At 43.1% G+C, this 23171-nt stretch overlaps 1 protein-coding gene across 2 annotated transcripts in view; it reads right to left on the minus strand.

Annotated features, from left to right (window-relative positions):
• Positions 1 to 11092: 11092 nt before the first annotated feature.
• Positions 11093 to 23171, minus strand: part of LOC140188166 (dedicator of cytokinesis protein 7-like) — a 255411-nt gene continuing 243332 nt past the window's right edge. For both annotated transcript variants that reach the window (XM_072244167.1, XM_072244166.1), the window contains exons 44-46: positions 20458 to 20601; positions 19204 to 19310; positions 11093 to 15889 (exon numbers count right to left, since the gene is read on the minus strand). In XM_072244167.1, the coding sequence (XP_072100268.1) occupies positions 15733 to 15889; positions 19204 to 19310; positions 20458 to 20601 (408 nt within the window). In that variant the 3' untranslated portion in view covers positions 11093 to 15732. The remainder of the gene's footprint in view (positions 15890 to 19203; positions 19311 to 20457; positions 20602 to 23171) is intronic.

The raw sequence follows: 23171 nt of genomic DNA on the forward strand, positions 1-23171 counted from the left end.
AAAGGCCTGTTTCTGTGCTGTAGTTTCTATGGTTTGTATGGAATGAAGTAAGAAGCTGGGAGGTGGTACATGGAAAAGGTGAAGGGATGAGGAAGAAGGAATCTGATTGGAGGGGACCATGGGAGAAAGGAAAGGAAGAGGGGTACCAGAGGGAGGTGATAATTCGGTGAGGAGAAGAGGTAAGAGCTCAGAGTGGAGAATTGAAGAAGAGGGGAGGGGGGAGAATTTACCTGAAGTTGGAGAAATCGCTGTTCATGACATTGGATTGGAGTTTATCTAGATGGAATATGAGGTGTGCTCCTCCAACCTGAGAGTGGCTTCATTGTGGCAGAAATGGCGACCATGGACTGATATCTTGGAATGGGAATCAGAATTGGAATTGAGATGGTTGACCACTGAAAAATCCTGCTTTTTGCCGATAGAGCAAAGGTGCTTGACAAAGCGGTCCCTGATCTATGTGGGGTCTCACCAATGTACAGCAGGCCACATCAGGAGCACTGGATACGGTAGATGACTCAATGGATTTGCAGGTGAAGTGTTGCCTCACCTGGAAGGACTGTTCGGGACCCTGAACGGAGGTGAATGGATGGGTGTAGCATTTCTTCCGCTTGCAGGGACCAGTGCCAGGAGGGAGATTAGTGGGGAGGGACAAATGGACAAGGGAATCATGGAGTGAGCAACTTCGGTGGATAGCAGAGACTAAGGGAGAGGTAAAGACGTGTTTACTGGTAAGGTCCCATTGAAAATGGTGGAAGTTGTGAAAAATGATGTGTTGGAGGCTCATGGTAGGAAAAGAAGGACTCTGTCCCTGTTAAAGTGGCAAGAAGATGGAGCAAGCACGAATGTCCGAGAGATGGAGGAGACATGGGTGAGGGCATCATCAATGGTGGAGGAAGGGAAACCCCATTCTTTGAAGGAGGAGGACATCTCTGACTCCCTGGAAAGAAAAGCCTCATGCTGGGAACAGATGTGACGGAGGGGAAGGAACCTATATTCCCTCCGTTGTCATTGTTAAAAGGCTGGTTATGACCATTCCCAGTATAAACTGCTTGATCTGTATGGCTGTGGTAATAAGCTGACCAGTATTTGTTGTTTGAGAATGTTGTTTGTATGATCACTATTAATTGATCAGCTTTGTTAACAGTGTCAACACAAGAACATCATTGTTAGGATTGCATAATAATGGAGGAGGAATGATAATGGATGCCAGTGATAATTGACTTCACCTTGTCTATAGGCTGCTCACGTTAATATGTTGCTAGTGTTGACAGACTGATCAGTTCCAGCAGGTGGAAGCTGTTATTGAGTTGAACAATATGGCCAGTACTAAAAGGGTGTAAATGAGTTGGCCTATATTAATGAACAGTTCATTGTTAATAGCTTGTTAATGTTGGCCATGTTAATATTGAATGTGAGACCCATACAGGTAATGTATTAACCAAAGTAATTAGGTGTGAAGTTAGTAAATTGGCACTAATAATGGTTTGGGTTATATTAATAAACATGAGAAAATCTGCAGATGTTAGCTAGTATTAAACTAAAGGCTACAACGAGGTGGCAGACATTCTTGCCAAAAATCACTTAAGATTATGGATACATTGAGGTGGCACAGTTAGCACAAGATTTTACAGTGGCAGCGACTTGGGTTCATTTTCTGCAAGGAGTTTGGACGTTCTCCCCGGGACCGCGTGGGTTTCCTCCCACAGTCCGAAGACCTACCAGTCCGTAGGTTAATTGGTCATTGTAAATTGTCCCGTGATTAGGCTTGGATTAAAAAGAGGGATTTACTGGGAGACCAGAAGAGCCAATTCCGTGCTTTACCTCACAGAACAATTAAATGGAGTGGTACTTTTGCATAAGGGGGAGATGAAAGCCATAATGAAAAAGTCAATGCAATCACTGAGGCAACAAGGTTGGGATAAGGAAATGAAAGGAAGGCATTTACATAAAATTCAGATTATGGTGGGAAGTCATTAAGAGATGGGTATGAAAGGAGCGACAAAGATAGACTTACATTCCTATGTATTGGACATACTACAGTACTGTGCAAGAATCTTCAGTACGTATAAAAAAAATCTACAAAGCAAAGATGCTTCCAAAAATAATGAAATTAATAATTTCTAAATATCCAAAATGTATTATAAAGGACAGAAAACAGTACAGAAAAGTAAATCAGTTCAATATTTGGTGTGACCGTTCTTTGCCTTTAAAACTGTATTAATTCTCTTGGGTACATTGTTGTGCAGTTTTATAAGAAAATCAGCTGGTGGGTTGCTTTGGGCATTTTGGAGAACTTGTCACAGTTCTTCTGCAGACTTTGGCTGTCTTGCCTGCTTCCTTCTCTCCAGGTAATCCCAGACGGCCTTGATGATGTTGCGATCAGGGCTCTGTGAAGGCCATACTATCTGAAACCATATATAAAAAAAACCTAAGGTGCCTAAGATTTTTGCACAGTACTGCAGTTTGAATAATTCCCTGTTCAGAATTAATGGGCATGATATGGGCATTTAGAACATAGAATAGTACAGCACAGTACAGGCCCTTCGGCCCACAATGTTGTGCCGACCCTCAAACCCTGCCTCCCATATAACCCCCCCAACTTAAATTTCTCCATATACCTGTCTAGTAGTCTCTGAAATTTCACTAGTGTATCTGCCTCCACCACTGACTCAGGCAGTGCATTCCACGCACCAACCACTCTCTGAGTAAAAAACCTTCCTCTAATATCCCCCTTGACCTTCTCACCCCTTACCTTAAAGCCATGTCTTCTTGTATTGAGCAGTGGTGCCCTGGGGAAGAGGCACTGGCTATCCACTCTATCTATTCCTCTTATTATCTTGTGCACCTCTATCATGTCTCCTCTCATCCTCCTTCTCTCCAAGAATAAAGCCCTAGCTCCCTTAATCTCTGATCATAATCCATACTCTCTAAACCAAGCAGCATCCTGGTAAATCTCCTCTGTACCCTTTCCAATGCTTCCACATCCTTCCTATAGTGAGGTGACCAAAACTCCAAGTGTGGCCTAACCAGAGTTTTATAGAACTGCATGATTACATCGCGACTCTTAAACTCTATCCCTCGACTTATGAAAGCTAACACCCCAAAAGCTTTCTTAACTACCCTATCTACCTGTGAGGCAACTTTCAGGGATCTGTGGACATGTACCCCGAGATCCCTCTGCTCCTTCACACTACCAAGTATCCTGCCATTTACTTTGTACTCTGCCTTGGAGTTTGTCCATCCAAAGTGTACCACCTCACACTTCTCTGGGTTGAACTCCATCTGCCACTTCTCAGCCCACTTCTGCATCCTATCAATGTCTCTCTGCAATCTTTGACAATCCTTTACACTATCTACAACACCACCAACCTTTGCGTCGTCTGCAAACTTGCCAACCCACCCTTCTACCCCCACATCCAGGTCGTTAATAAAAATCACGAAAAGTAGAGGTCCCAGAACAGATCCTTGTGGGACACCACTAGTCACAATCCTCCAATCTGAATGTACTCCCTCCACCGCCACCCTCTGCCTTCTGCAGGCAAGCCAATTCTGAATCCACCTGGCCAAACTTCCCTGGATCCCATGCCTTCTGACTTTCTGAATAAGCCTACCGTGTGGAACCTTGTCAAATGCCTTACTAAAACCCATGTAGATCACATCCACTACACTACCCTCATCTATATGCCTGGTCACCTCCTCAAAGAACTCTATCAGGCTTGTTAGACACCATCTGCCCTTCACAAAGCCATGCTGACTGTCCCTGATCAGACCGTGACTCTCTAAATGCCCATGGATCCTATCTCTAAGGAGTGCACTTGTCAAGAAACGGTGCAGCATGTATTGTTTCAATGAAGTTCCCAGGAGGTGCAAAGGAAACATCCAATTGCTAAATTGAGATCTTTGGGACAGACAGAGTCTAACATGGAGAGTTTATTAGGATATCAATGCCATTGTAATGTATATAAGAGTGTATTTGACTTTCTGAAAAGCATAAGACTTGATTTTTTTTGGGAGGGGGAGGGAATTTAGTGGGTATACTTTCTGTCATTTTGCTCCACCCTCCAATTCAGTAAGTGGCAGTAATGAATCTTATATTGGTCAGCCAACCACCATTAAACTTTACAGAAAGAAGATTAATGGCTGCATGAATGAGTTAACAGCTTGGCCTGTGTTAATTAATGCAGTGATATAGTGTTGTCTATTTTAATGAACTGGTGGTGTTTGGGTATTTGCCAGTGCCAACAGTTTGTAAGTCTTAATAGTTCAGCTGAGGTTAATGAATTGGCTACTAAAAAGATCACAGTGTTAATGGGCTAGAGTTAAACTGCCAGTGTTAAGGAATGGCTGCATCATTTGTTTGGTAAGAATTAATAGTTGTGTTTATGTAGTGGCTAGTGATAATGTATTTTCCAGTGTTAATTAGCAGTTTAGTAGGCAGGTCAGAGTTTTTATGTTGGTATTTTTGCAGATTTGAGCAGCATTGTTGGATTGACTGTAGTAACAAATTAGAAAGTAAAACAAAACAAACACACACACACACACACCTGGAGGAACGCAGCAGGCCATGCAGGATCTATGGAAAAGAGTGAACAGTTGACAGTTCGGGCTGAGACCTCTCATCAGCATTTTGTGTGTGTTGCTTTGGATTTCCCGCATCTGCAGGTTTTCTGGAGGTAGAAACTGCTGATGTTAGTAAGTCTGCAATGTTGAAGGGTTATCCTGTCTTCACAAACTGTATCAATGATGTTTTGACTGTATCAATGACTGCCTAGTTAATGGGTTGGCTCGGTAAATATATTGGTCAAAGTTAATATTTTGGCAGTGTTTGACTTGGATGATTATGTTAATAAGCTGACAGTGGTGACAGGCTGGAAACTATTAATTGATTACATGTTTTAATTGATAGGCTGTATTACTTGCCTGGTGGGTATTAATTTGTGTTTATGAGTTGGCAATGTTGAAACTCTAGCACTGACTGGTGTTTTGCAGTTTTTTTTAATATGTTGGCCATTAACAGATTGCAGAGTTAGACAGTGTTAATAGTTGATAGTGCTAAAGTATTAGCAAGCATTAATGTCTGACTAATGTTAATACTCTGAACAACATTAAGATTATCAGTATTAATATTGACCACTGTTAATGCTTTGTCAGCATTAAAAGATCGTTCAGTGTTAATGGCAAGACAGAGTTCAGAGCTATTGTGTGGTTGTACAAACAATTGTTAGTCAATAAAATTAATTGGAGTTGGATTTGTAGTGTTAATGAGCTGGCAGGATGAATAGATTAGCAGCATGTAGGGATATGGTCCGTGTGCAGGTCAGTGGGAATAGGCAGAAAGTGGTTCGGCACAGCCAAGAAGGGCCAAAAGGTTTGTTTCTGTGCTATAGTTTTTCTATGGTTTCTATGTGTTGGCCAGTAGTTAACAGGATGGCTCATGTCAAAGGGTTTGGCTGTATTAATAGATTTCCATTGTTAATGGGTTTATTGTGTTACTTTAGGTAGTATTAATAGGTTTACAGTGGAAATGAGTTAATAAATAGCTTTGTTGAAGGACTGGGCAGTGTTAATGACGAGAGGCATTGATCCTGTGGACAGCCAGAGGCTTTTTCCCAGGGCTGAAATGGCTAACACGAGGGGACATAGTTTTAAGTGCTTGGGAGTAGGCACAGAGGGGATGTCACACAGAGTGATGGGTGCGTGGAATGCACTGCCAGCGACAGTGGTGGAGGCGGGTGCAGTACGGTCTTTTAAGGGACTCAGATAGGTACATGGAGCTTAGAAAAATAGGGGGCTATGCGGTAGGGTAACTCTAGGTAGTTTCTAGAGTGGGTTATATGGTCAGCACAACATAGTGGGCTGAAGGGCCTGTAAAGCGCTGTAGATTTCTATGTTCTGTGTTCTAATCCTCGCCTTGGGATCAAGGATGACGTGCTTTCAGTCCTATTTCATAGTTTTTCAATAAATAGGACAGATGGGTGGGCAGTTTGTGAGGTGGTTCATTCTTCCCACCGCTCAAGGACTCTGTACGGTTCCAATGTATGGTCTTGAGCTTCTCAATAGCATCCATAATGCTCTTTCTCCCCTGGAATAATAATGGGTCACAGATTCCAGAAGTCAGTAGAGATGTTCCATTTTTTTGAACAACATTACTAGTATAAGCCTTAAGATACCCCCTCTGGGTTGTCTCAGACTCTTGAGCAATCACTGCTGCCAGTGGACCATCAGCTTTGTGCCAAGCCTCTTCACATATCATCTTCCTCAATTGACTAAAAGCTGAACTGGTGTATTGAAGGTAATGATGGATTTTACCTCCATGTCAGCCTTCACCTAGATATGGTTCCTGAGATATGGGAAGCAGTTCACATTTTTCCAGGGTCTCACTTTTATTGTACAGAGGACTTTGGTCCTGTGGCTGTTGAGTATTTGGGTCAGCCTCTCCTCGGCTTCAGTGAAAACATTGACAATAGTTTGGAAATCTGGCTTCTGAGTGGGTATAAAGAAGCTGAGTATTATGTGCAAAAACCATCATTAGAAGCAATAATTATCTTCACACTACAGCTTGGCTACCAAAATGGAAGGCTGGGGATGATTGTTTTAGTCACTGCTGGTTCTGAAGATTAACTCCACTCCCACAGGAAGTTTATTGGAGGTACAATGAAAGAAAGATTGAGAAGTTTGTCTGACATGACTCCTCTCTGAGATTGGTTCTGTTGTAGACCCAGTAATTATTGTCACTGTGGAGCAGATGTGATAGAGACAGTAGGTTGCTACATTTGAAGATGGTGTTCCTGAGAGAGAGAAGGCTTTAGCATGGTTAAAATCAGGCCAATTGTATTGGCTGGTACTCCCTCCTGTATTTTCCTAGAACTTGTAAAGGTAGTGTTCAACATGGCTACTGACAGACAGAATCCACAGGGTGATTCAGGGAGCAGCTCTTCAGCCACTGGGAGGCTGCAGTTGAGGAGGACTCTGATGACTTTCCCTGTGGCAGACAGTGACCCCTCTGCAGTTATCACTATCTGATTCATCTCCTTTCTTGTCGATGGCCACAACTGCAGCATCTGAGAACTCAAGCAATGTCCTCTTCCCAGGAGTGGACAGTGGGGCTGTAGAATTGTGACCAAATTTCTTTAGTGCTGAATTCTAGGATGTCAACAGAAATATCATCTCCTGAGTCCTGTAAATGGGAGAGTAGCACACACAAAATGCTGGAGGAGCTGGGCAGTCTTGATGAAGACTCTTGGTCTGAAAAGTCAACTGTTTATTCCTTTCCATGGATGCTGTGGGACCTGCTGGGTTCCTCCAGCATCTTGTTTGTGGACTCGGCAGGTTGAGAAGCATTTGTGGAGGCAAAAGGATAGTTAACATTTTGGGCGAGGCCTTAAATCTGGACTGGTCCGAGTTCCGATTCAGGGTCTCTTTGCCTCCACAAATGCTGCTTGACCTATTGAGTTCCTACATCAGTTTGTTTTTTTTTTAATCCACATGTACGAGGGGTGATTGATAAGTTCATTGCCTAAGGTAGAAGGAGTCAATTTTAGAAAACCTAGCACATTTACTTTTCCTACATTTACCCACTTAGTCCAGCGGTCGTGGAGCATACAGATCCCTTCTTTGTAGAAGTTGGCGTCTTGGACCTCCAGAACTGGCCCACAGCAGGGGTAATTGATAAGTTCGTGGCCTAAGGTAGAAGGAGATGAGTTATTAACTTCAAACTTCCTACATTTTCACTCGAGTTGAACTGCACGTGCATGTAACAAGAGCCGTATAGCTCATCTCCTTCTACCTTAGGCCACAAACTTATCAATCACCCCTGCAGTGAACCACTTCTACAAAGAAGGGATCCGTATGCTCCACGACTGCTGGACTGAGTGTGTACATGTAGCAGGGAACTATGTTGAAAAATAAATGTGCTAGGTTTTCTAAAATCGATTCCTTCTACCGTAGGCCACGAATTTATCAATCACCCCTCATACTCTGGGGAAAGGAAAATGGGTAAAAATAGCAGAGGTGAAAGAGTTCATGATTTTTAAAAAATATATTGGAACAATGAGTTTAGGAGAACAAACGAGCAAGCTATATTTGACAGGGTTTTCTGCAGTGAGACAGGATTAGTGAATGATTCAATTGCAGAGTGCCTGGGTAACTGTGAAAAGAATAGAGCTGAATTTTATATTCGGTGAAAGAGGAACTCCAAAACTGACACCTGAAACTTAAATAAAGGCAGCTGAGACCATGAAAGCTTACTAAAGTGAACTGAAAAATTAGATTTAAGGGATCAGTCAACTGAGATGCAATGGCAGACTTTTAAGGACATACTGTATCAGAATACACCAAAAAAAACTATGTAGAGGCCAGAAATATAAGATCTAACAGTTTCTATAGATTGAAAAGAAGACAATTTGAGAAATTTAAAATGGAAAGTAGGTGGACCAGTGATTTAAAAGGGGATTTAGCATCAGCTTTTTCTATAGATAATACTTGTAGCAGTATGGAAATAGTCGTGAATTGGAAGAGGGAGGAAAATTACAATCGACTGTACTGAAGAAAATTCATTAGAGGGATAGATGGTCAAATCTATTTCACATGGTAGGGATATCAAAGACAAGGGCATGGGTGTAAGTAGAGAGGGAGGAGCTTTTCAAGGGATTTGAGGAAAAAATCTCTTGCATGGACCGATTGATATCTGGAACTCGCTGTCTAAGGAGGTGTGAAGTTGGGCACAATCATTTTATTTAAGATAAGAGTTGTTAAGTAGACATGTTGTAAAGTGATGAAGATCTAATGTGGACAAATGGGATTAATGTAGATGGGCAAAGAACTTGATATGGAGATGGTCGGGTTCTTTGCTGTACAATTGAATTGGTGGATGGGCAAGTCACTGGGCTTCATCCTTGAATCTTAAAGAAAATTAAAATGTAATATTGAGCTGATGTGTTCATTATTTATGGTGGGCAGAGCCACTGCCTCCCGTTTCTAGAGACCCAGGTTCAATGCTAATCCCAGATGCTTCCTCTGTGGAGTTTGCCAGTGCCTATGTGGGCTTCCTCCTGCTCTTCCAATTTTTTTTCCTACTTCCCAAAGACACACAGGATGGTAAATTAATTGGTCATAGTAAAGTGGCCTTTATGTGTAGGTTTGTGGTATTGATGGGATTACGGGGTGAATTAAATTTCAATGTACGTGTCTGATGGTCCACCTGGATTGTTTCCATGTTGTATAACTCTATGACGCCCCCCCCCCAACACCCAGAATCTGAGAATGACACACACTCATACCGATACTTACTCCAGACAGCAACACCGCAGCCCATAGTGCCAGACACCTGCCCTGCAATAAGGAGAAAGCCATGGCAACTACTGAATCTGTCAGATTGAGTCCCCGACCTAATTTCTCACTGCTCCAATCATTACAGGAATGTTAATCCAATGGCAACATGAAAACTTTAATTGTTGCATTTCTACCTTGAAACAAATTGGTGAGAAATCCAGGCCCTGCTGAGTTTATTTTCTTCCAGAATGTCGTCCACAATTTGGTTGTTTAAACGATTCCTTTGCCAGTACCTTTTCCCTTCATTTAGATCTCCCTGAGGAATGATTAGTCTTCTTTATCTGTTGGTTTCAATTTCCTGCTAGCTGCTCAAACTTTTACTGTAACCACTTGAACGGCTTAACAAAGTTTTTGCAGGTAGTCTTCTACAGTTGGAGGGATAGCCTGAGTCATACAGTAAGATTTCACTGCGGACTGCAACTAGATGTCATGGCAGTCTGACATTGCTTCAATTTATTACTTCACTCACCTGGCATGGGGCCAATGAAGTGGGGCCCTCGAGGACAACTACCTTTCCTCTGCAGAGTAACGAGTTTGGATAACCACATAAGCCCCAGAGCTGAAAAGGCAATAACTGCAGAAATAATAGAGCACCTCTCCTAAAGTTTGTGGGATAGTATGTGATGGCCGTCCAAGTTTCAAGGCAGCTTCCGATATCCAGAAGTACCTGTGGACGGGTGAGTGGTCCTTTTCACACAGCAAAGCTACTGTGAAATGAAGAACCATGAGACCTTAAGTGACCACAGTGCCCAAAGCAAAGAGCATGATACAGTTTTGGACATTAACAAAAGTGAGTGTTACAAAATGTAAGTGGGTGGTCTCTAAACAAACCCAGCTACAGAAGTGCAGGGTGAATGTTGCAAGTTGCAAGATTCATAAGAATGACTTAGTTCCTGAAAACTGAAATTAAAAGCATTAACATGAAAGTTCAATTAAAAACACAATATCAAGGCCCAAGTACCATCCACATAGAAAGGTGACCTTGTTTGGTTCTGCCCCCTAGTGGCTGATGGAGAAATTGCATCGAATGGTTCAAAGCACATTTTCACTAATAGGGTTGGCTTTCTGTGGCAGGATCCATGCGGAGGGACAAGGCTAGAATAACAACCTGCCTAAATGTACACCTGGCAACATCATGCTGCTGCCTAACCTGCTGAATTCCTTCAGCATTCCGTGTGTATGTGTGCGTGTTGCTTTTAATTTCCAGCACCTGCAGATTCTCTCGTTTGTATGCAGATTTGATTTAAAAAAAAATACATGATTAATCCTTTTTAATGTAAAATTCTGTTCCCCCCCCCCCTTAATCTTTGCTAATGTTTCAATTGCAATCTATGAAGCTTGGATGGTCATTTGAAAAACTGTGCCTGCAATCCTGCTTTTCTCCTCATTTTCAAGTTTACTTTCAAGTCTCTTTTGTAATTGCTGTTGAATCCTTTCCCACTTCCCTTTCAGGCAATGCATGGCAGGCAAGGGAATAGGCATTCATTTGGGACAAAAATCATTCAGAGACTGGATTATACCGATAAATAGAGTTTGGGCATAAGAGTAACTGGATCCTGTACCATTCCAATCCAATCATCCTCTGGAGTGGGATTTGCATTTCTAATGCTTCCCACCTTCTCCACAAGGGGGCAGAGTAACACCAATACTGTAAATACAACCATCTCCTGGAGCGCTTTGCTGAATCAGTAGGTGGACCCATCAAATTGGTACATGACCAGCCAGGCTCGACTCCTGCAGGAATTGTTTATACTGCTGTGATTTAGAAATGTAGATTTGATTCATACTTGCGTGTTCACTTCTTAAAAACAAATAATCATGTTAATTAGAATGGCACATCTTTTACCAGATCTTTGGTGATACATAGCCATTACAGAGGCTATCCAATAACAATAACCTATTATAGCAGGACTTTCAGCTTATAACATTAGAAACCAATATCCAGATCTGTTCTGAACGTTCAGGTGATCCAACACACAGCAGCAGTGATTGGGAAACTGGGAAACCTGAGAGTTAATATTGTGCACCTTTGCTCCATCCATCACAGAAAGCAGTTTAACCAGATGGCTTTCCATTTCAACTTGACTCCCCATTCCCATTCTGGCGTGTCAGTCCATGGCCTTCTCTACTGCTGCAATGAGATCCACACTCAGGCTGAAGGAGCAGCACCTCATCCTGTCTAGGTAGCTTCCGATCTGATGGCACAAACATTGATTTCTCTAACTTTAGTTTCTTCTCTTCCCCCCGCCCATCCTCCTTTCTTTTTCCATTCCCCATTCTGGTTCCCCTCATCTCTTCTCTTCACCTAAGCATCTCCCTCTGGTGCCTCTTCGCGTTCCCCTTCATCCATGATCTACTGTCCTGTCCTCTCTTATCAGATTGCTTCTTCCACCTATCACCTCCCAGCTTCTTTCTTCATCCCCACTCCCCACCCACTTGCCATTCCCTCACCTGCCAGCTTGTATTCCTTCCCCTCGTCAACCTTCTTTTGTGTCATCCCCTACTTTTCCAGTCCTGGTGAAGAGTCTTTGTCCCAAATAATGACTGTTTATTCCCCACCTTTGATGCTGCCTGACTTGCTGTATTCATCCAACACTTGGTGTGTGCGTTGCTCTGGATTTCCAGCACCTGCAGAGTCTCTTGGGTTTAAAGTTAATATTGAGAACCAGATAGGCCTGAGAGGCTGCAGTTCCCCTCTGATTTGATGCTATTTCTAAGCTACTATGTACGCCCGAGAGTGGAATTTTGATGAACTTCCAGCACCGATTCCTTTTCCTTTTGTGTTCCCTCCTCTGACTGATAGTAATATCTCATTCTGGGATGCACAATGTGATGTCAATTATCTCCTGATTACAGGTCCCCGGTTCTGACTCTCTCCTTGGGGCACAGTTCCACAGTGCTATGCCCTGTCCAGAATACACTACTCCTGGGCTGCAATTCCCTAGCACTATTCTGGGATACATACACAAAGTGCTGGAGGAACTCAGCAGGTCAGTCAGCATCTATGGAATGAAAAAACAGTCAATGTTTCGGGCCGAGACCTTTCTGCAGGATTGGAAAGGATAGCGAGAAGGTGACAGGTGAAGCCAGGTGGGTGGGAAAGATAGATGGTTGGAGAGGAGGGAGTATAATCGGAGGGGAGAGTGGACCATAGGAGAAAGGGTAGGAAGAGGGGCACCAGGGGGAGGTGATAGGCAGCTGAGAAGAGGTAGGAGGCCAGCGTGGGAAATGGGAGGGGAGGGGGAGGGGATTTTTAACAGTAGAAAATGATATTCATGCCATCAGGTTGGAATACAAGGAAGGTGTTGCTCCTCCACCCTGAGGGTGGCCTCATCTTGGCACCAGAGGAGGCCATGGGATTGGGAATTAAAATATTGGGCCACTGGGAAGTTCAGCCGTTAGCTGATGGAGTGGAGGTGCTCAAAAAAATGGTCCCTCAATTTGCGACGTCTCGCCAGTGTAGAGGAGGCTGCATCGGGAGTATCAAACACAATAGACAACCCCAGCAGTTTCACAGGTGAGTGTTGCCTCACCTTGAAGGACTGTTTGGGGCCCTAAATGGAGGTGAGGGAGGAGGAGAATGGGCGGGTGCAGCATTTTGGCCAGTTACAGGGATAAGTGCTGAGAAGCAGATTAGAGGGGAGGGATGAATGGACGAAGGAATCACAGAGAAAGTGTTCTCTGTGGAAAGTGAGGGTAAAGGTGTCTTTAGTGGTTAACACATCCTTTGGAAATGACGGAAGTTGAGGATGATTGTGTTGAATGGGGTGGTAGGTAAGGACGAGAGGAACTCTTTTGCAGTTAAGGCGATGGGAAGATGGGGTGAGCGTGGATGTCTGGGAAACGAGGGGATGCAGGTGAGGGCAGCATTCATGGTGGAAGAAAGGAAACCCCGTTCTTTGAAGAAGAATGACATCTCTGAAAGAAAAGCCTCATCCTGGAAACTGATGCAGTGGCATGAAGGAACTGAGAGAAGGGAATGGCATTTCTACAGGAGACAGGGTGGAAAGAGGTATAGACAAGAATGCTGTGGCAATCTGTAGATTTATAAAAGATGTCAGTCAGCAACTGGTCTCAAAGTTGGAGACCCAGTTATTAAGAAAGGGGAGAGAGGTGTCAGAAATGGACCATGTGTATTTAAGGGCAGGGTGGAAGTTAGAGGCAAATTTGATGAAATTGACAAGCTCAGCATGGGTGCATGAAGCAGAACCAATGCAGTCATCAATGCAGCGGAGGAAGGGGCGTGAAGCATTATTGGGGAAGGCTTGGAACATGGGCAGTTCTACATAGCCAACGAAAAGGCAGGCATAGCTGGGGCCCATGGCTACCCCTCGAGTCTGGAGGAAATGTGAGAAGCCTATTCTGGGTTATAGTTTCCCCCATCTTCACTGCCTCTGAGGTAAAATTCTACTGCGCTCCCTTTGGTTTACAGTTCCCTTTTTACAGTTTGGATATCTTTTTACAGTTGGGGCAGTACAATAGCATAGTGGTTAGCACAGCGCTTTACCGTACCAGTGACCAGGGTTCAATTCCCACAGCTCCCTTTAAGGAGCTTGTACATTCTCCCCGTGACTGCGTGGGTTTCCTCCGGGTGCTCCGGTTTCCTCCACAGTCCAAAGACGTACCAATTGGTAGGTCAGTGTAAATTGTCCCATGATTAGGCTAGGATTAAATTGGAGGAATGTTCGGCGGCGCAGCTCAAAGGGTGGGAAGGGCTTTCTGCTCACGGTATGTCAATAAAATAAAATCTTGCTCCAGCTGCTATATCTTTTGGAATGCTCTTCAGACTAACGTTACTCCTCCTGTGCCTTCACACTGCATATCAAATTTGTCTTCCATTTTGATGTTCAGAAACTAAGTTCTGTCATTTTGCATCACTTTCTTCAATGCTTATGGAATATGGGTTAATATCCTTACTTCAGGTAATGCTAACAGCACTTCGAGCAAGCTTATTTTCTGGATCAAACACTATATTCCCCAGAATACGAAGCACTGTCTACACATTACTATCCTGCACAGACGTTTTCTATTGCATGGTCAGTGCTTTATGGGCAGAGGCAGTTTCTTAAGGATTAATAGTTCCATTCAACAGCTAGATGGATTGATAGAAGAGGTCTCACTGGGTAAATGGAGTTTCTGTAATAATCAACGCAGTAGAGTGAAGGAGGAATCAGTGGCTAAGAACATGTTTGCCTTTAGGGCTTCAGATTAAACTTGTGCCTTTGCGGCATCAGTAACAGGTAGATCTCACCAACTGAGCTCATAGGGTACAGCGTAATGTTCCAGGATACAATTATTTGGCCAATAGCTGAAACATTCTCCTACGGCCTCGAGCGCTGTTAATTTATTTGTGTGTTCAACACGTGTGTGTTTGAGTTTGTGTGTGTGCACACCTTTGCTTTTGTATGTATGGAGAAGGGAGAGTGACAGAGCATCCTAAACGTGAGAAACCTGCAGACACTAGACGGGTCTCAGCTCAAAATGTCGATTGTTTACTCTTTCCCATAGATACTGCCCGGCCTGCTGAGTTCCTCCAGCATTCTGTGTGTGACAGCATCCTAACTAGTTGGACCTTCCATACTGGAAGGTGTATGTCCTGCTCTATTTTCTCAGTGGAGAGAAAATTCTATCTCTGTCCCTGAGAGTTTGTGTATTATTGGAATAAAAACTGAAACTGTGATTCAATGTCCTAAAAACCTTCACACTGACTCCCAACACCAAGATCTCCTGTCTTGACCCGCGGTCAGTTGTTCATCTGTCACTGTGACTATTATTGTCCAACATTAAAGTTTTCAGTAAATGTTACTTCTCATCCAAGGGGTACAGTCAGGGCCAGGGTGAGGCAAAGAATAAGAAGAAAGCAAAAGGTAAATCATTCCAAAGTGACTTGTAGCTGCTTTCCAAAATTAATAGAAATACATTTGTATTCTTACATTAGATAACTATTCACATCTTAATGACAAACAAGAGAAAATCTGTCCTTTTTTTTCCACAGACACTGCCTGGCCTGTTGAGTTCCTCCAGCATTTTGTGTGCCTTGTTTGCCCATCTTAGTGATATTGTTCTAACAGTGTCTGGAAAAACAGGGGCAAAGGTACGAGGTAAAAGGTAGGAGGTTCAGAGGGGATCTGAAGGGAAACTTTTTCACAGAGAGTGGATGAAATCTGGAGCATGTTGCCTCAGTAGGTGGTGAAAGCAGCCTCTCACACGTTTATGAAGTGCGTAGCAAACCAATTGCCAAGAGGTGGAAGGCAGCAAACCATTTACAGGCAAGTACGTAGAGTCGTTGGCATGGACACTGTGGGCCCAAGGGCCTGACCCGTGCTTGGAGCACTATGTGACTCTACAACTTCACGAGTTCATGCCAAATTTTCCCCATATGTTTCAGACCTCCTGAGATGCCTACTGGCAAGGTGTGACATAAAGGTAAGGGATCCTTCGGTTAATGAATGGTTGCAGATTGTGTTTGAGGGCTTTGTAGTTCTTCTCAAGTTCACTCTGATAATCCACTCGTTCAGATGAGATCAGGCCCTTATTCTTAATGAGAGCATCTTCACATCTGTAATAGACAGGAGAGGGACAATGTGACTATACTGCAGGTCATTCACAGACGAGATATGCACATCATGTGCCTAGAAATAATTAGATGAACAACTAATTAGTTAGAGGGTCTGGCTGAAGGAATTCTGTAGATGAAGGCAAAATACAAGACACTGCAAACACTGGAAAAGGGGAATGTCAGAGGTACGCGAGAGAATACCATCTGAAGCAGGAGTGAAACTCAAAGCTTCTCGGTCTCACAGTTGCTGGAGAAACAGCACCTCATCTTCCGCCCAGGCCGGTTGCAAACATGATGCTCAACAATGAATTCAACAGTTCTGGATAACCAGCCTCTCTTCTTTGTAACATTAAGCAGCCGTAACACCCTTTTCTGCCTGACATCCAGCTGCCCAAATAAATGAAGGGAATCCAGGCTATTTTCTCAATTAGTTTTTATTCTTTAAGAGTTGTCCCAAATAAACGGCTGTCCCAATTAACTGATAGTCCAATTAACCCAATTCTAATAAGTTCCTCACTGAGGCATCACTCACTCATCCACTGGGTTTCTGTTGGCTTTGCCAGCCTTGGCCTGCGTAGTAACACTCCAAGTTAGAAGGGTTAGGTTCAAGTTTTGACTACACAGTTTTTGCCCCAATTTGTTACACTGCAGGAGCTGCATCTCTCAAAGAGATCTTAACCAACAGCAAAGACTCTTAACTGAAGTAACAAAATACTTCTAGATGCTCATTAAGAGCTATCAACATTTGACGTAAAGCAATGTGAAGAGATATTGGCATAGGTGAAGACATGCAGAGGAAGAGGTAAGAGTGGAGGGACGTGGCCTTTCGGAGTTGGGAGGACATAACCACTGTGCTTAGAGAAGATTTTTGGTGGATCATCTAATGAGAGGCCACTTGGATAAAACATAGAAATAAGAAGGGGATAGTCACCTTGGAGGAGTTACTTTATAGACAACCCCAATAATCAGCGGGACTTGAGCAGATCTGCTGAGAGTTTGCAGATAGTTGTGAGAATGGTAGGGTAACGTTAGTGGGAGATTTTAGTTTTCCCAGTATCAGCTGGGTCATCCAGAGTGCAAAGGGCCTGGATGGGATGGAATAAACTTGGGACAGAATAATACTGGACCTCCTCTTAAGGAACAAGGCTGACCAAGTAACCGAAGTGGTAGTTGGGGAGCGTTTTGGGCACAGTAACCACAATTCTGTTAATTTTAAAATAGTTATGGAAAAAGAATGGAGCAGGGTCAACTTTGAGGGCATAAGGCAGGATCTAGTTGAGGTCGACTGGGTGACTCTATCGAAAGGCAAAGGAACAGCTAGCAAGAGGGAGGTATTTAAGAGCCATATCGAGAGTGCAGGAGCAATGTATTCTTAGGGTGAAAGGCTCGAAAGGTAAAGGTGAAAGGTAATAACAGTACATACTAAGTTCAGAAAACTCTAGCTGATGAAAAGGAAAGAAGCATACGTACATCACATGTAGGCAGCTGATTCTGAGTGAATCTCTTGACAAATATAGAAGATTTAAGACCAGACTTGAGAGGAAATCAGATGGATTTGGCAGGCAGGATTAAAGATATGCCAAGGAGTTCTTCAGTTATGTTAAGAGTAAAAGGGAGACTAGGCAGAGACTAGATTCTCTTAAAGACCACCAGGCCAGGGCTGTCTATGTTTGGAGCTGCAGGAGATGGCTGAGATTTTTAATGTCTACTTCTCGTCAGTATTTCCTAAGGAGAATATCATGGATGCCAAAGAAATGAGGGTAATAAGTAGTGAGATCTTGGATCATAAGCAGATTACGGGAAAGGAGGTATTGCAGCCTTGAAGTGCATTAAGGTGGGCAAATCCCACGGGCCTGAACAAGAACACCCTGATTCTTATGAGAGGTCAGGGAAGAAATCGCAAAGGCCCTTGGAGAGAGATTTGCTTCATCATTAGCTACAGGAAAGGTTCCAGAAGACTGGAGGGTGGCTAATGTTGTTCCATTGTTCAAGAAGGGTAGCACACTTCTGTTCTTTAATGCTTCCTTAATCTATTTCACCTATTCCTCTCTGAGTTTATGTCTGGTTTTCTTTTGTCCACCCGTATTTTGATCTTATCTGTCTCACTTCTCATCTCTGAAGCAGGCTGTAAAACTGAGAATAAAATCTGAGCAAGAGTACAAAAGCACAGTTCACTGAAAGTGCGGCGGTGAGGGCGTTTAGCACGCTGGCTTTCACCTATCAGAGTATGATGCTGCACATTGGTGAGGCAGAACTGGTGGAGAGAGAAATAGAGCTGCTGTATATGGCCAAGGATCATAAAGTGTAGAATCAGAATGAGGCCATTCAGTCCATCGAGTCTGCTCCACCATTCCATCATGGCTGATTTATTATTCCTCTCGACCCCATTCTCCTCCCTTCTCTCCGTAACCTTTTGTGCCCTTACTAATCAACAAACTATCAACCTCCGTTTTGAATATACCCAGTAACTTGGCCTCCACACGTACCTGTGGCAATGAATTCCACAGATTCACCACCCACTGGCTAAAGGAATTTCTCCTCAACTCTATTCTAAAGGGATTTCCTTCTGTTTTGAGGCCGTGCCCTCTGGCCCTAGACCCCTCCCACTAATGGAAATCTCTTCTCCACGTCCATTTTATCCAGGCCTCTCAATATTTGGTAGGTTTTAATGAGAACCCACTCATTCTTCTAAACTCCAGCAGGTACAAGCCCATAGCAATAAAATGTTCCACTTATGTTAACTCTTTAATTCCTGGGATCATCATTGTAAACCTCCTCTGGAGCCTCTCTCTTATCATTGCTACCATCAAGGAGGAGGTACAGAAACGTGAAGACACACACTCCATATACTCAGTCACTCCACATACTCATCAAGGAGGAGGTACAGGAACGTGAAGACACACACTCAATATTTCAGGAACAGCTTCTTCTTCTTCACCACCAGATTTCCAAATGGACGATGAATCCATGAACACTACCTTAATATTTTATCCCTCTCTTAATGTACTACTTTTATATTGTAGTTTATGGATTTTATTATCATGTATTGCTGTCACAAAATAACAAATTTCATAACATATGCCAGTGATTTTAAACCTGATTCTCATTCCAATGGCAGCACATCCTTTCTTAGATATCCATTCACCCTGTCTCTATTGTAAAGCAAGGGTTGGGAGTCTAACATTATTCCCAGACAGACCATGAAGAAGTTGGTAGGTTTGTCAGCTCTGAACAGGATCTGATGAAGTACAACTCCCACCTTCCATAGAAAACAAAACCTGCTAAACCACAGCAAACCACTGGGGACGATTTACCGTTTCAGAAAGTCCTTGAAGCAGATGCGAAGTTTGTTGTGGTGTCTGAAAAGCTTGGGATCATCAGGAATTTCAGACAAAAACACTTGAGCAACTTCCAATGGACCCTGAAATAAAAACAAAACATGGAACTGAATGCCTGCACTGCTTTATGTCCTGAAGCACCCATCACACAACACCATGTTGTAATCTTGTCCATCCATCATTCTCCAACTTGCCCTCTTACTCTGTGATGTTATATGCCAATCATCTGTATAAAAGAGAGAAATATGAAAGATGGACTGGGATATAAGCAGGGTATCATGCTCCCTTGTGTTATACTTTGGAGCTCCATTGTTCTTCCATATGTTATATTTGGGACCTTTATAATAGTACATTGTTTTATATTCCAGTTCATATATCAGACAAGCCTGTGGTTTACCCTGGACCATCCAATGAACTCTGTATGTCATTACTTGAACTAACATTGTATAGCTGTATGAATTGTCCTTTGGACCAGCCATAATGCTGCCTTGAGTGTGAGATCAGGTATTTTCTTCGGTAACTTTCTGTTCTGTTCTGTTATTACAATGTTCTGAGTGTTGTCATCTAGCTCTGCCCTTTACACAACTTTGATCTGCAGGTGGTAACTAAGGTGTGAAGATCCCCTTGGCTGAAGGAAGTGCTGAGATGTACCTCCTTTGGCTATTTAAAATAATCACAAACACTGCAGAACAATTTGGGAAACCACACCAGGGTCAAGTAACAATTTACAGATAAACGACAGTCCCTCCCTCTGGTAGCCTTTCCATTCCAGGAGATACAGTAAAACATTGTCTTGCATTGTTCTTAATTCTCACGAGTCCATCTCCCTCAGACTGTCTCCTGAGACATTTTTAAGACCATAAGACAAAGGAGAAGTCGGCCATTCGGCCCATCGAGTCTGCTCCGCCATTTTATCATGAGCTGATCCATTCTCCCACTTACATTTGACTTTTACATTTTTACATTTGCGTTACATTTTACTTTGTTTAATTTAGAGATACAGCACAGTAACAGGCCCTTTGCCCAACGGGACCAATTAACCTGCTAACTTGTACATCTTTGGAATATGGGAGGAAACCAGAGAACCTGGAGGAAGCCCACACATACACAGGGAGAACATACAAACTCTTCACAAGCAGCAGTGGGAATTGAACCCATGTCACTGGCACCACAGTAGCGTTACCCTGACCGCCACGCTACAGTGCCACCCACAAATGCAAATGTACACACCTGATTGACGGTGGGGCCCACGGATCCCTGCAGCACCATCTGCAGCAGCTTCAGGTTGGGTGGGTTTTCACTTGTTGCTTTTGCCAGCTCGTAGGTCTTCTTCTGCATGTCCTCAATCACAGCTTCAATTGGCCTCAGGCTAATCTGGAAAAATATGGAACATTAACTGGAATCTAACTGAGGCTGGAAACGGGAGACTGATCTGCGGAATAAAATACATTGCCATCTGGGCAAATCACAAGTTGTTCCTTTAATGTCAATATTCTGCCCCATCCTAACCAGTCACTCCCCGTCCCCAGCATTGCCTGTAACACCCTGATACAGTGCGTGCTCAGGCGACTCCAACGGGAATGAAGCTAAACTCAAACCCTGTGAACTACTTCCCCGTGTGTTGGTGTCCGACCCGTATAGTTAGAGATAGTTAAACTCCTGCAGGATTCCTGCTCACACCAGGGGAGTGTGTGTACTATCCTCCAGGGGATAGTAATCGCTGGATTGCTGCCTGAACCTCTTATCAGTGAGTGTAAGACTACACTGATTTGGCAGATGAATGTGTGGCTGAGGATCTGGTGCAGAGGGTAGGGTTTCAGATCACTGTATCATTGAGATCTCTTCCTGGGAATGTATGCTTTGAGCTCAATTTATTCAGAAAGCTTTATAACATTCTGACTACAGTAAAACTCCAAGGCTGTTGATGGGTAGAAATGAGCTTAATGTAAAAGCAACACGTAGCCTTTCCATGAAGCCATTGGGGACATTCAAGTATAAAAAAATGGTAACCACGCATTTATTGGAAGGCAAATTGGTCTGCGGCTTGTTTTTCTGGATGAGATGGAGCTGAAGTCTGCCTCCTCTTGAGAGCTGAGTCAAAGAATCGTACAGCACAGGACAATCGTGCGCCCTTCAGCCCAACACGCTGATGCTGCCCACTGTTCCTATCTATACTAATCCCATTTACCTGCATTAGGTCATAGCCTTCAATGCTTTGAGGATAAATCTGTTACAGGACCAAGGGTATCGGATCAATGGTGCATGGCATTCTCTTCCAGCAGAGCCATTAACTTCATGTTCTATCTATTGTAACAGTCATTTTCACCAGTCTATGGTTAAATACAGTAGACTCTGGTTAATTGGGACAAATTGGGACCAGTACATTTTTGGCTCAGGTAAATGGCTTCCCCAATTAGCCGGTTTCATGGAAATAGTTAAAAAGGTATAAAAAAAAAGACAAACTGAGTAATAACAAATTATGAATTTAAATGAAATACAAAGAACATTATCAATACTACTACAGTACTATAACACTGAGCATTAGTTTCTAATAAATACTTAGTGACAGAAGAATTAATCTGCATTGCGTTCTTTTGACTGTAAATGAACAAAATCACCTAGACACATAGTGCAGATAATGGACTGCCTTCATACAATGCTGTCGATTATTGCATCCTCCAAATCTTCATTTTCATTGTAACATTCAAAATGATTGAAGATACCTTCAAATTCTTTGTAGTTTCTAATTTGTTGAAGTAGTGAAATTGTTCCATTTTCAGTCCCAGCTGTTTCTGGCATCTCTAAGCCTGAATACTTGAAACCACAGTGACCAAAACAATTCTGAATTTTGTTACTGCTTATTTTTTGCCAACTATCAGTGAACAAAAAAAAAAATCGCTGCTTTTTGAACTGCACCGAACAAAAACTCACACAACTGACACGATTTAAAAACCGTTCACTCTAAGTATGGTTTTAGTGTCTAACAAATGCATGCAACTGACACAAGTTAGAAACTGATCAGCAACAGTTTCCTGCCCCAATTAAGCTGCATAGTGTCCCAAATAAGTGAATGGAAATGTGTAACTTTTCTTCTTCCAATCACACTGAGCCTCCCTCTCTTACTCCAGGACTGGATGCACATGATGAATGCAACAGTGCAGCTCTCTGCTCTCTGTACAATACCGGGTAGTTTGCTTCTCCCACTTTCACGTTATCCATGCACATCTTTTCCTTTCCCTTTCTTGACCTCTCCCTCCATCTCAGGGATAGATTGGTTATGCTGACTTCACTCCCTCCTAAAAGCTTCCCATTCCATTTCTCAGTTTGTCTGTCCCCATCTGTTCTGGCGATGCTGCCGTCCACACCTGTTTCTGGGACAATGCACTAACTTGGAGAGTCATGAGGTTCTTCAGGCTGTGACAGAAGGTAATGGAAGGTGGTAGAAGTGGAAGAGTGGAAGTCAACCAAGGTTGCACCTTCATCATCACTGACAGGGCCATTTCCCTCACTTTCGTCACCACCGCTTTTCCTCCAACCCAGGACAATGAAAAATTTCCCATATCCTCACCTTCTACTCAACCAGCCTCTACATTCAACGGATCATCCTCTGTAACTTTCAACTCCCCCACTGAGATGTTAACATCAGAGTTTCTCCTTCCCTTCTCCCTCAGTATCTCAAACAGTCAGTTTCCTCCATGACTCCCTGGTCCACTGTTCAGTACACACAACATGTTCTCCTCTACACCAAACACAGACCAGGTGACCATTTTCCAGAATACTTCTATTCAGCTTGTAAGAGTGACTGAGTTTCAAGTTGCCTATCACATTAGTTCTTCTTGCAACTTGACATGTTATAGCCTTCAGGTCTGAACTCTATATTCGACAATTTCAGATAACCAGCCATTCCAGATTTATTTCTCACATTTCCACTATTCAGTGTTTGT

This window comes from Mobula birostris, chromosome 26 (assembly GCF_030028105.1).
Source record: "Mobula birostris isolate sMobBir1 chromosome 26, sMobBir1.hap1, whole genome shotgun sequence".
Taxonomy (NCBI): Eukaryota; Metazoa; Chordata; class Chondrichthyes; order Myliobatiformes; family Myliobatidae; genus Mobula; species Mobula birostris.